The 13073-nt window shown below is 47.1% G+C and overlaps 1 protein-coding gene across 3 annotated transcripts in view; it reads left to right on the forward strand.

The window, feature by feature from the left end:
* The window catches only part of SETBP1 (SET binding protein 1), a 265135-nt gene that overhangs the window by 111051 nt on the left and 141011 nt on the right, over positions 1–13073 (forward strand). For 2 of the 3 annotated variants that reach the window (XM_052777332.1, XM_052777334.1), the window contains one exon: positions 7788–7859. The exons of the other annotated variant lie outside the window; for it this stretch is intronic. In XM_052777332.1, coding sequence (XP_052633292.1) covers positions 7788–7859 — 72 coding nt within the window. The remainder of the gene's footprint in view (positions 1–7787; positions 7860–13073) is intronic. 3 annotated transcript variants of the gene reach the window in all.

A 13073-nucleotide genomic window follows, 5' to 3' on the forward strand; every position in this document is an offset into this window, starting at 1 on the left:
CAGTACCATTTTTCCTTATTTCCCTCCTATGCATGCAGTCATGAGAACCAGGATGGCTTGAAATTAAATAAACACAGTCCAACCTTCAAGTCAAAGACTTTGCGGTTTTAGGTTTTGCTTGGAACCAGAAGCAGAAGAGCCAAAACACTGCATAAAAGAAGAAGAAGAAGAAAAAAAGCTGTTTTCGTGGTATTTTTGGCATGGGCGACTGCTCTGAGAGATACTGGAAATCATGCAAGAAGGGTCTGTTCTTAAGACATTTCCAGCCCTGCTCTGAAGACTGAAGGCTTTAGATAAGCATCTGCATGTGGGGATTTTTATCCAAAACAAACCACCCAACCTTTTGTAGTTCACCCATCACTAATAGTGATTTCCCCCTCTGCATCTCTCCCCGTGCACTTTCGCACGCACACAAGTTCTTCGAGGCATCCTAAAAGCTTTTCCTTGCCCATAACATTTTAATTGCCTCTTGAGCAAGACTTTCTCCTCAATGAAGAAAAAGAAGAACGTGGTGAAGTGCCCCGTGCTGCCCAAAGGGTTTCCTCTCCTCAAGCTCACTGCACATTTCGGGATCGCTTTCCTCCCCCTTCTCCTTTGCCGCATCTTCTCCACGTTTTGTACGATTGTTTTCTTTCTTTTTCTAGCCTGGAAAAAAACCACATCCCCCCTGCTCCCTGGCAGCGTGGGTGACAGAGACAGAGAAATCAGCACAGTGTCAGCAAGAGTTTAGCCCCGCAGCTGGGACCTGAACTTTCAGCAGCGGAGCACAGCACTGGGTCACTGCACTAAAGCAAGCCAGATTGATACAAAGTGCTTGCTCACCCTGGGAAGGGAAGCACCAGAAGCCGGTTGATAAAAATCTTTAGGCACCATCTATTGTGAGCATACAGCAGTGAAGGCTGAGTTTTTCCTGGGAAAGATCACCGCGATATTTACTGTCGTAACCCCCAAAATGACACAAAATTAGGATGCTCACTGCACTGAGGGGATATAGCGTAGGGGCAGTGTGGATTTTAGAGCTGTTGAAACTGGAGATGGAGTGTGTGGACTCAACGTGCTGCGTACTGTGTGAAGTTTTCAGCTCTGAAGACCTGAACAATCATGTCTGCCAAGAGTTAATGTGCTTAGAAAGAGGATGCTAAAATATTCTTTCCCACTCCAGTTTGCAACTGAGAACTTGTTAGTCCGTAATATCTTTTATTTATAGCGCCTTTCAACTCAAAGGATCCAAAAATGCCTTTATCTGGGAGTCACTTCGATGATACCTCCAGGCAGGGATGCTTCTCTGCAGGAGCCTCCAGCTGAGGTTTCGGGGTCTGCTTTGCCACGGACACACGCGAGGGACTCAGTCTGCCTTGCCAAATGCCAGCACTTGGTACTAAAGGCTCGACGGAAGGGAATAAACTCACCCTAAGCCTAAGGAATAGCAAAGAGACATGTAAACCCTCTGGGAGAGAGGGTTCGGATGGACACCGGCTGACTTTGGAAGCAGACGTTGGGAGGAACCATTGCCAATGTTGGATGACATCTTTATGCAAAAGGCCTGGGACAGTGAAGCCACAGCTCAGAAGAAGGGATTTGGTGGCCCTACCTCGATATTGCTCCCTCCAACCCAGCCAGCCCCAGCCTGCTGGCCTGGAGGAAGCCCCATTGTAGACCTTGCGCAGGGGAAACACCCCAGTGGCGGAGATGCTCCTAAAAGGACAGGCCCAAGGCTCGGTTTAAGTATGCAAACTCACACGTCCCTTAATGAGTGCAGTCGCAGCAGGGCATCTGCTTAAGTCCACTTCAGCGCCTGCCCATCAGCTGCTCCGCACGCAGCAGCTGGCGGTGGCCGAAGGACCAGCTCCTCCATGTGGCTCCTGGCAGCTAGAGGGTGTCATCCAGCCCTCTGCTTTCCTCCCGCGTTATACGTGCAGGCCAGGGAAGCAAAAGTCGGACCGACTGACGGGTTTATGATTCCAGCCTGCGATTTCTGCTTCATCCACAGCCAGGCGAGATTTTGCCAAGATACATATTAGGCAGCTGCTCAGGACACTGCTGTTTTGTCTGTACCACCCCGAGCATGCTGTCTGTCTGTCTGTCTCCCGTTCTGTCTCTGTGACCCTACTTTCAAGCCGGTTGCTCTGCTGTTCCCTGGGGTGGCCAGAGCGTGTTCAGCGAGAACCAGCATTTTCCTGGCACTTTTACTGGGCCTCCTGAGGGAATCGTTGCTGCAGGGAACGGAGGCACTGGGCCTGAGACACAGCGAGTGCCCATCTGTTTCACCACCCTGTAACTCCCGTGGCTTCCAAGGAGTCCCGATGTGTCTCAGTGGACAAAGCAGTCGAACCAGGCTCATAAAAAACCCCTTTGGACACCAGCGGCTGCTTACAGGGCCATACCCTGCTCTGAGTCTCCAGCCTGGCTTGCAGCTTAATGCACTCATGCCACCATGCTAAAATCCTCGGCACATCTTCTTTCCTCCCTCCGTGTCTCTCCCAAGCCAACCCCAGCATCAGCATTATTATTTTTCTTTTTTTCTCTAAATCTCTCTCCTCCAGGCACCAGACAAGGTGCATTTTACACCACTTTATCTCCGTCATGCATATGTCAGTGTTTCAGACTCTGGTGTAATTGGAGTCACATTGCTGGCTGAAAGTTGGCTCTCTCGGGTCCTTTCCATGGAGAACATGCATTTTGCCTCAACCTTTCTCTACCTCCCAACCAAACCTGTCTCCTCCCTCCTTCGTGGAGGGGGCTGGGTCTCACACATCTTGGCATGCACAAGGGTCATGTTGCCTGCTTTTAGGGCATCTCTCACTCTCTCCTTCTTCCTCAGAGAAGAGCATACATATGTTGTGTGTACATATGGGGTTTTTTCCCCCCTTCTCGGTGCTTTGAGTGTCACATCACGTTTCTCTCCCCTTGGTGCTCCTTCCACACGTGCTGCTTTCGATTTGTGGGTGGGAGTAGGACTGAGTCCCTCTATGGACGAGCTAAGAGGGAAAAAGGGAAGAAAAAAACTAAAAAGAAAAAAATAAGGGAATACATATTTGGGAGGAGGGCATTTAAGAGGAGAGAAAAACAAATCAAAGCTGATGCTAGGCTGGAACCAGCAGCTGGTTGCCAGCACAGCAGGCTGAGAAGTAGTTGGTGGAAGCGCTCAGTGCCATGTTTGGGTTGCTTAAAAAAATACACCCTCCCTCCCTCATTATTGCGCCTCTGTTTTTCTCCTGGCCCCACAAGCAGGAGGAGAAATTCAGTTGCCAAACGCAAGCTTGCAGGAAGTTTGTATTTACAGCAATGCCGAGGCATGCAAAAAGAGCATGTCCTGTCCCGTGACATGTGTGTGTGCACACGCGTGTGCGCCCGTGAGCACTGCAGTTCGCCTGCGCTTGGGCAGCTGTGAGCTGGATTGGACCTGCCAGGCACGTTGTGGGTGCAGTGGCTCTCCGTTCCGAGGAGATGCCAGTGCATTGGCAACCATGGCACGATTTTTTTTTGCCGATGTGAGGGGAGGAGGTGGGAGGGCTGGGGATGGAAGAGAAAGGGGGGGTGGAAGGTTGTAACGCTTGGCTGGAAAAATTTAGAGGAGTACAAAGGAGAGAGTGATGAAAAGGGGCGGGGGGGGGGGAAGGAGGCTGTGAACTGGCTGCTGTGGAGGTGGGAAGAGATTTATGTTTGCCGAGTGGTTTGGTTGGGAGTGGGCTGGGAGGGTGCGGGGTGCCGCAGGCAAGGCGGGGGGTGCTGTGGGGAAGCTGACGGCCCCGGCGGTGAAACGGCAGGGCTTTATTTTCTTCCTTTCTTTCCTTCTCCCTCCGCTGGGCGCTCAGAGGAGAAGGCAAGACAAAAAGCTGAACCGGTGCCAAGAAGGAGCTGCAGCGACTCGAAAATGGCACTCTGCGCCGCACTAATATTTCGAAGCTGGGCTGCACTGGAGAGCAGCGAAACGTGCCGGGAATGAGAATGGCTGCGGCCGCAGGGCCGCCGGCCAGGCTCAGGGGTGTTCTCCTTCCTCCCTGCTTCCCCATCGCCTTTTAAATGTGACCCTTTTCTCCTCCATCCATTCCCAGGGATACTTAGGGGTTCTGGGAAAGAGAGGGGACCCTTGCCGGGGACTTGGGCTAGAGAGGGAGGGGGCAGAAGGGGGACAGCACCTTGCACCCCAGGGCTGGTGCAGTGTGGCAAGCGCCTGGCAGAATTGCTCTGCTTGTAGTCAGTCTCGAGCCCATGTGTGTCTGTTACGATGCTCGCTGGAAAGGATTATAAGCAGAGAAGGGGCAAGTGTGCTCAGCCCCTCCTGCCATCTCCGTATCGGGGAGGGATTTTTTTTTTTTTTTAATGTTTTCCTAGGGAGGAAGAGAAGACTTGATTCCCAAGGAGTTTTCTGATTGTTTTCCTGTTGCCACTCCTTCCCCTCCTCCTCACTGTCCTCCTCCTCCTCTCTCCGTACCCATAAGGCTGCTCTCATGGCTCTGTATCCTGATGCAAGGTTACTTGTAGGACATGCGAATCTCTGCAAGGTGCAACGTCGCCTGCATCGGTGTTCCCCTCTGCTTCTCATTTGCTGGGAGATGAGGCAACTTCCAGGCGGCTCCACGGCTCAGCTGAGCGCCTGGTTAATGCAGTGTCGGTGCTTCGGTTGCAAAAGCCCCTTCCTGCAAAGCCTGCCTGGATAAAACAAACAAAAAAAATCAGATAGGGCTGAAACTTCAACAGCAATTCATAAGGTTGATTAATTTGCAAGGGATGGGCTGGAGTTTTGCTGTGATTTTTGTCTGAAAGGAAAGGTTTTGTCCTGTGGTGTTCCCCTCTTCCTTCCATTCACAGGCTAGGAAAAAGTACATTAAATAACTTTTTTTTTTTTTTAATGGGGCTCTGATTTTTTTTAAACCTTTTTGAAATTATTACTAGCACAAGCATTCTTGTAGTAGTTCAATAGTTGAAGCTGAACACAAAGATTTTCCCACCACCACATACATGCTCCTCTCTGGATCGTTCTGGCGTTTGGATCTGAAGTTTTAGGTTGGCTTTACAGAAACCGGAGACTGGAGAAAGAGAAAACTCCTGCCTTTGGGTTTGAAAATGGGTCCAGATCCTGCTTTAACAGCAGTTTTAGCACTTGCACAGCCAGCAGGTCAAGTTCAAGGAGACCTTTCTAAAGTATGGGCAGAGGCTCATTAGCTTGCTGCATCTCAGAAGCTTGTGGGTTGTTGGGTTGTTAGCTTGGCCCAGTTTGTAGTCCCAGGAATGGGATGATCCCTGTGACCTCTCTCACCTGAAAATCATGCCCTAGTATATATCCAAACCACTTCAAATGTCATCTTTGGTTTCAGACACATAGACCTGGTTTTGGAGCACCTAATTCTGGCCAAGCAATGCCTTTTGGAAATACTGTGATAAATAGTGGGGAATTTAGGGAGACTTAAAAGTGTTATCCAGCCTCCTCTCCTTACTCTTTTCTTCTCACAGCTCCTCTCAGATTGATGGTCTTTCCTCTCTGGAGGATCGAAAGCTCGGTCCCAAATTAATGCTATTAGAAGGTGCACTCATTTCTGAGGTGTCGTTAGCAGGTTTTGTATGGAGTAGGATGTCTGCAGCAACTAATCCCTTGCTCTTCTTCAGCTCTCAGCTGTGCCTTGAACCATGTAGTTACCACAGCTCAACTTGGGCTTGCACAGAGGAGATGCTGTTGTCTCTTCTTGCTCTTTTTCCTTTGCTGCAAGTGAGAGATATGTAGTGCTTGGCCCAGGAAACCTTGGAGAGGGTGAAGAAACCATGGCAAATGTCAACAAGAGGGTTGGTCAAGTAACTTGGAGTAATTGGTGTGCCATTGTACCTTCCACTTGATCCTACCTGTTCTTTGTGAATAAAGTACATGCATAAAAATTCATGGTTTTGTATGCACATATGTGCTTGCTGTTTGCTTTTCATTTGCCTCTTTGGATTAATGAGATGAGTTGTGTATTTAAGCTACCTTCCTCACCAACGGCACATACCATACTGCCCTTGCCTGAATTTCCCAGAAGTCGTTGCTGATACTTTTGGCTGCAGCTGCACCTCTTTCTCCTGCACAACCTCCTCTTTTTAACCTGAGATCCCTGACCATGGGATTCCAACCTACAAAAGCAAATGCCAGGAGTGGGGATTAAAGCCCACATCAAAGTGAGTAGAGGAGACCCTGGCGGCTGTCCTAACCCACCGTGCACCTGCGCAGAGCATGGCTCACACTTTTAGATGTGGAGCCAGCTTGTGTTTACTGCTGATGTAAACCTCCTAATACTTCAGTTACCAAATAACAATTCCAAACAGATTGTAGAGAGGATCCCGAAGATACAGACAAATATTAATGTGGACCAACAGCATCCCTGTGTGCAAAGTAGCAATGTGGTGTTTGTTATTCAGGAAGGTAAACAGAACACAGCAAATGAAGAGATCTTCCTAAACCTTGATATTTCAGAATGGAGACCTCTTTCATTTCCTCAATATCTTGACAATGCTCTGGAATAAGGGAGCTCGTGTAATGGACCTTGTTCATCTTGGGACAAAAACGTTGCTCTTGTATTTTCCAAGTGGTCCAAGTAAGCCATCTGGGCAGCTTGGTCATACTTCCCAAGGAGCATTGCAAAGCATTGACAAGGCAGCTGAATGTCTTTGTCTTTATTTCTCCCTGTATCAAAGAGATGTCTTTGGATGTATTTCCCTGAAACATGATGTCTGATGAACCTCAAGTTGCTGCTTTCAAATCCTTCATGCTTTTAACACTTTGTAATGAGAAACGTTTTCTGCTTGAAGTTGTTATGAGATGACTTGTGTCTGGAAGGGTTAATCTGGAGGACTCTGCCAAGGCTATCTTCCGCCCCTTCTCCCCACACCTTCCCCACTCCCAGTCTTTTATTTTTTTGGACCGGTAACCTCACATTTCTGTAATCTAAATGTGCAAATGCTTTGCAGTCACGGTCCAGTGGCTGGGTTAATCTCAGACCCCTGGAGTGGCAGATGGCTGATTTGTTGCTGATTCCAGTTAAAGAGAATCGTGCCACCTATTATCTTTGCACAGGCTGCCGCTTAAAAGGATGCCTTGGGCAAAATCAGTGAAAAGCAAAGCAAAGCAAACACTCTCTGATCTGCATCACCACAGGTGAAAATGTGAAATATTTCACCTTTGTGTGAAGGGCTGGAGAGGTGGACAAAGAGGGGAGAGGAGGCAGGAGGGGAAGAAGGGGAGAGGAAGATCTCGTTTTTGTACCAGAAGTACTGGGAAGAGCAGGTTTGCTGTAGTCTCGATGTTGAATCACAAGCATTTACCCTGTTTTAAATGGTTTTGCAATGTGGTAATCCTTGGCTTCAGCTTGCTACTTTAACTCTTAAACAAAGCGGGAGGGTTGGCATCTTGTGACACCTTCTTGCTCTTCCCAAGCCTTTCCGATGTGGGTTGTCATAGGAATCCGTGACACCACTCCCTGCCATCACGGATCATTGCATGCCCTGCGGCTGCCGGGGAAAGCCGTGATGGTCCCGTGATGCCAATATGCTTACCAGGGCTACTTGGGAGGAGAAACCTACGTATCTGTGTGGGTTAAAGAGAAGCCTGGGGGACCTTCCAAAACTGAGCAGGGCCAAGGGTGAACCCCAGCACTGGGTGCTCAGAGGGCCCTGGCTGGCAGGTTGTGGCACGTATGTGGAAAGCTATAAGGAAATGGAGAAGGGCAGAGCAAAACTTTGGATGCTTACGACCATTTTCTGCACGGTCATTCCCACAATCAAGGTTTTCTCTTTTCTCTTTGCTCTGGGAAACGCCACAGAGTCAGATGAAGAATTTGGGAAGAGAGTGTGGGTTCCCTGTGCAGAGTCCAGTGACGAAATCTGTGAACAAGGTAAGAACAAGGGGTTACAGCTGTGGAGGTTTTTGTTTCTTCCTTTTCCCCTTCCAAACCCATTATTGCTGTGTTAGACATAAAATTTAGGATGCGCGTAGCACAGAAACTGATATTCCAAGCGCTAAGCGGAAGAGTCTAAAAAGATTAAGCTAAATAGGACTTTTTTTTAATGCATGCCATTATGATGGTTTGGGTTTTAGAACAGTTTGTATTGTATCCAAATGATCTATGTGTGAATAATTGTTACCAACCTCCTGACACCAGGACCTAATTAGGAAGTAAGAGCCTTAAATAGGCCATTTGCGTAGTGAGCTTCCATATGTCTCCTTGCGCAATTTATTTGCTTCACTCCATTGAGATATAATGAGAATGAAACTCCTAGAACTGCCTTTGACTCTGAGGCTCTTCTCTTCATCTCCTCTGCAGTTATAGCCCACTATTAAGAAGATAATATCTATTTCCCTATGTTCAGAAAGAAACAGCTACTGTACTACTACTCTTATTCCAGATTGCCCAAGTTTCTCTATCTCCTAGTTTACAATGGAAATAGAATGAGAAATGCCAAAACAACCTGCAGCCTAAGAAAAATGTAATGCTGTCAGATAAAGCACAAAGAATGTTAGGGCAGGATGATCTTGAAGGAATACTACCTACCATATCTACCACAAAACCCTGCTGGAAAGCTAATGTGGTATTTCAGTCAATGTATAGATGCAGTTTGAGGAACTTGGTGTATAGATACAATTCGAAGGGCTCTGTGTTGGTTCTGTTTGGCTTTCCTCCTTGCTAGTATGTGAGGAAGGGGGAAAGGTTGGTACAAGGTTGCCTGAATTTTGTCTTAGTTTTGAATATTTAGCTCAGTGTGGATCAACATGCTCTCTGGGACTCTCTCTTCATGTTATGTTGCAGAGCATGTTCTTTAAGTGTGGTTTCAGAAGATATCCTTTATTTCCAAACACCTCTTACATGCATGGCTCCATTCCATGCTTCCTGTGTCCCACTTTATTCTTTTACTCCCATCATCCTGAAGTCAGCGAAACTTAAGCATATGATTGAGTGCCATTTTCTATTGGGATGAACTTTAACAAGTGCTCAAGGTTTTGGTTCCCCCCCCGCCAAATCAGAGCCTTATTTAGTTTCTCAGTGAAAGACAATTCCACTTGCAATGATTTTGTCTATGATAATTCACTTGCATGTTCCCTTACAGGAGTTGTCATTGCCTTCCAGAAGGGAGGTTAGTGCTGGTCCCCTCACAGTGATAATTATAATCAGACCTGTCAGCCTTCACACAGTCTACGCTTATCACTTGCATTTAGGAGGATTTTTCCTGAAGCCTATTACCAGTGCTGCTTCTTAGGGAAAAATAGTCATGATTTTTTCTTCTAATCTTTGATGGCTCTCAGCTTTGAAAGCATGGAGAGGAGCAAAATGACTGCCAGTTGCAGTTAAAGAAACTGTCTTTTGGTCCTGGTGTAGAGCTCTGCATCTGGAAAGCCAGGGAGCAGGCAGGTAGTCTGTGAAATGCTGAGGGGTATAATTTGCTTGTGACAACTCTTCAGGTGTGCGGAAGACACAAACCAGTGCTTTTTCCAATGGTAATGCTCGCAGAAACTAGCTCTGCAGACCTGCTAAACGAGGACTTCAGGAGGCAGGTGGTTGTTGGCAGTGGTACCCTCTCTCCCTGCTGTTTTGGGCAGCAATCTGTGGGTTTGCCCATGTTGAACCTCTTGGATGCAGGATGGCCAGAGAAACGGCTGTGGTCAGTCCTGGAGGTGATGGCTGGAATCCAAGGATGGGCGCAGTGCAGGACTGATGGACCCACTGCCGCCGGCACACCGCAGCACAGCAGTGACCAACTGGCCAATGTGGTGGTGTTGGGTAGGATGTAGTTCGGTATTTTATTCATACCAAGATGTTCGAAAACTGGCAACCCTAGTGTTGTTCACTGGGAAACACATCACCCTATTTACTAGCTTTCTCCCCATTTGCACCGCATTATTCCTATTGATATGCTAATAAGCCCCCTTTCTTTGGGTTTTGCTTTTTGGTAATTTAAAGAAAAAAAAAGAAGTATTTTTTACGATTTCATTAGTCTAAATGAGTAATGTATCTTTTAGTCCTTCCTATGTTAACACCATGCTCTTTGTAACGTACTCAGAGATTTGGGCTCCCTTGATTTTGGCAGAATTTGAGGGTGGTCAGCGCTTTATAGCTTTTGTAGCAAAGGAAATGGTGGGAGAGTGGGAACTCTTACGTTCCCTGCAGTTATATATTTACAGTGTGAAGGGATATGATTTGCCTTTGTTTTATTTAAATTCACTGGGAACTGGAGATTTATTTATCAGGTGTCACTCCCTGAAGGAAGATAAATGCCATATAGCAAAGACTTCATCTATTATACAAACAGGTTTGAAGACTTTGCTATTGCATTCCTCTGCCTGCTGCATGGAGTAAAAATGCCTTCGGCTGAACAGAGACAGAGTGATACTTAGCGGTAGCATCTTATGACCTTTTGATCAGCTGAGATCTCAAGCCATATTAGTGGACAGATTATGATGTGATGGAAAGAGGGCCAGGAATAGCCTTTTTATCATGAGATCCTTCCTCTGAATATCCTTCTTCGGTATATTCAGGTGGTTAATCACTAGGGCCAGGACAATCATTTGAAAACAGGGAAGTGAAATACTGGTACAGGCAATCCAAATATGCTCGGGTTTGCCAGCTACAGTTGGATATTACAGCTTACAGTTTCTCCCTAATATTCCCCTACCTTCCTGTTTCTATCAAGGCTGTGGTTGACTTTGCAGTATTTCCTATCACTAATAACCCCATTTTGGCAGAAAGATCTACACAAAATGGACCCTGAGTCCTTTGACCACAGGGGAGCTGCAGTCCCCAAATTGAAGGTACGCACATGGTGAATATGGATATCTGACTGTGAAGGGAAACATTCACATGGAAATGCCTCTGACATTTTTGAGATAATAACAGTAATGCTTAAACTTATTTCAACCCTTTTTAGGAAAAAAATGCAGGTTTTAAAAAATGCACAGCCCTGACAGTATTTCTCTTTTTATGGAGCCAAGCAGAAACAAGAACAACATTTACATTGATCATGCCTACCTGCCTGTGCAAGGATTACTCCTTAAACCTTGCTGTAGCTTTAAATTAGAGTTCTTTTTATCTTAATGGCCAATACGAATCTTCAACTTTCTCAATAATTGGGCATAAAGGAATGCTCATTCATTGCTGACTCTGCACATCGGTAATGGTTGTGCCAAAGTTTGATCTGGCTGCTGTGGCCACTTTTGGAAGGAAGGAAGGATGGACACAGGTTTGTGAATTCCGATGTAAATGCATTTGGGTCTATCTGAGCATAAGCACATGCCCAGGCAGCCCATGCTGGTTATGGATTATGTAGCATAACCCTGTACACGGTTAGCACGGGGGGTATCCGACTTGTAGACATTTTGCTTCCTCTCGAAGCCAAACGAGCTGCTCATTTTCCTGACATGAAGAAGGAGAAGGGGTGGCGGTGTGTGAATCCCAAACTGCTGTCAGTGTAATGGGGATGCTGATGCACCAGGTCTGGAGAACAATAGCTGCCACAGCCCGATGGAAACTCTTTGAAAATGAGAAGGTTATGGAGGTGGAGGAAACGCACAGCAGGACACTGTCTCCTCTTATCTCCCCCAGCCTCTTCAATCAGGTGCCTGCTGGGCTTCCCACTCCTCCTGCCTTTTGCGCTAGATCATAGGATCGTAAGGTATTAAGATTCTGCTGGCATGAAGTCATCCGCCATCCCCCTGGCATTATAGCTTCCTGAATCAGGGAGCCGCCGTGAAACATTGAAGCCATGAGCCCACACAGTGCCTTTAGCTGTAGCTGCTAGGGCCACAGAGGTGTCCAAACAGGAGCTGGGAGGAGGCACCAGCTGCCTGACACAAGCTTCCACCATCTTTTCTTTGGGAAAAGCAAGCACTACAAAGGGTGGATGGTGCTGTCTGTTCACCAAGAAAATGCCATTGCCGAAATATAGCCAGCTCACTACGATAAGGTGCTCCCTCCCAAGCTCCATCTGCAAACCACGAGTCGGTTGCTGCACAGATGATACCCACAGATAAGCGTTGCAAGCGTCACGAGCAAAACTATTCAAAGGGATGGGTTCCTCTGAACAGCTCCCATCTGAGAGTAAGAGCTTCTGATGGCAGCTTTGAAACCTTTCCAATGAGAAGGCTTTGTGGTGTGTGTGGTGAAGAGGGTGTAGGTATGAAATGTTTCCTCTGCCTCCCTCCGCTGCCTTCAAGTGCTTGGGTCCCTGTGGTGTGTAGGAGGGTGCCTGGACTTGGGTGACACCATATCAAGATCTTCCCTCTGGGTGTGGGATTGCGTTAATCCTGCTGTGCCTTCTGCCAGATGGTCCCTGCCCTGATATAGTCAATGCTTCTCAAAAGTAAAGAGCTTGCGTTCAGCTTCTTGTAGCTCAGAGGGACCCATGAAAACAGACTTGCTTTGCCTTGGGCAGCTCAGCACAGAAGTTCCTATGGGACATCTTATGGTCCTCTAATGTAGCATGGTTAGAACCTATGGCAACTACTTGAGGTGGGATGCTTTTTGGGGGGTATGCAATTTAAAGTTGCAAAGGCTGAAGATGTAGTATAAGGCAGATGACAGTGGTGTGGGACGGGAAAAAGAGGACAGTGGTTTGTTTATGAAGTTAAGCTGCCCACGTATAGCATCTTTGTCATTTTAAACACATATCTGGTTCCTTGCAATTATTCTTAGATTGCAGACGGCAGTAATCTCCAGTTTCTCATTGAGTAAGAGTGATTTCATGAACCAGCAAAAGATTATTCTTATAACCAAATCTAGAGCCATACAATCCCCTTCTCCTGGCTGGAAAGAGATGACTTTCGGCAGGAAAAGAGGAAGAAGGACATAGTCATACCAATGTCTTAGGCTGCATCTGTCTTAAGCAAGTTAAGCTGTGTCTGGGAATGTTCACAGGAGTGTGACTACTAGACCAGTCCTTGGCACACTTTTGGTCCATGACAACTAGCAAGCTCCTAAATCATTCCTAAGCATGGATCAGGGTTCATCCCAGTGAGCTGTTTGCATTTAGCTGCTGAGTTAGGGAAGTTAAGACATGGTTTCAAGCAGAGATGCAAACCGTTCTGTGCCAGTTGGCCTCAATGCCTGGGAATATTTCTG

The sequence above is a fragment of the Harpia harpyja genome, chromosome Z, assembly GCF_026419915.1.
Source record: "Harpia harpyja isolate bHarHar1 chromosome Z, bHarHar1 primary haplotype, whole genome shotgun sequence".
Lineage (NCBI taxonomy): Eukaryota > Metazoa > Chordata > Aves > Accipitriformes > Accipitridae > Harpia > Harpia harpyja.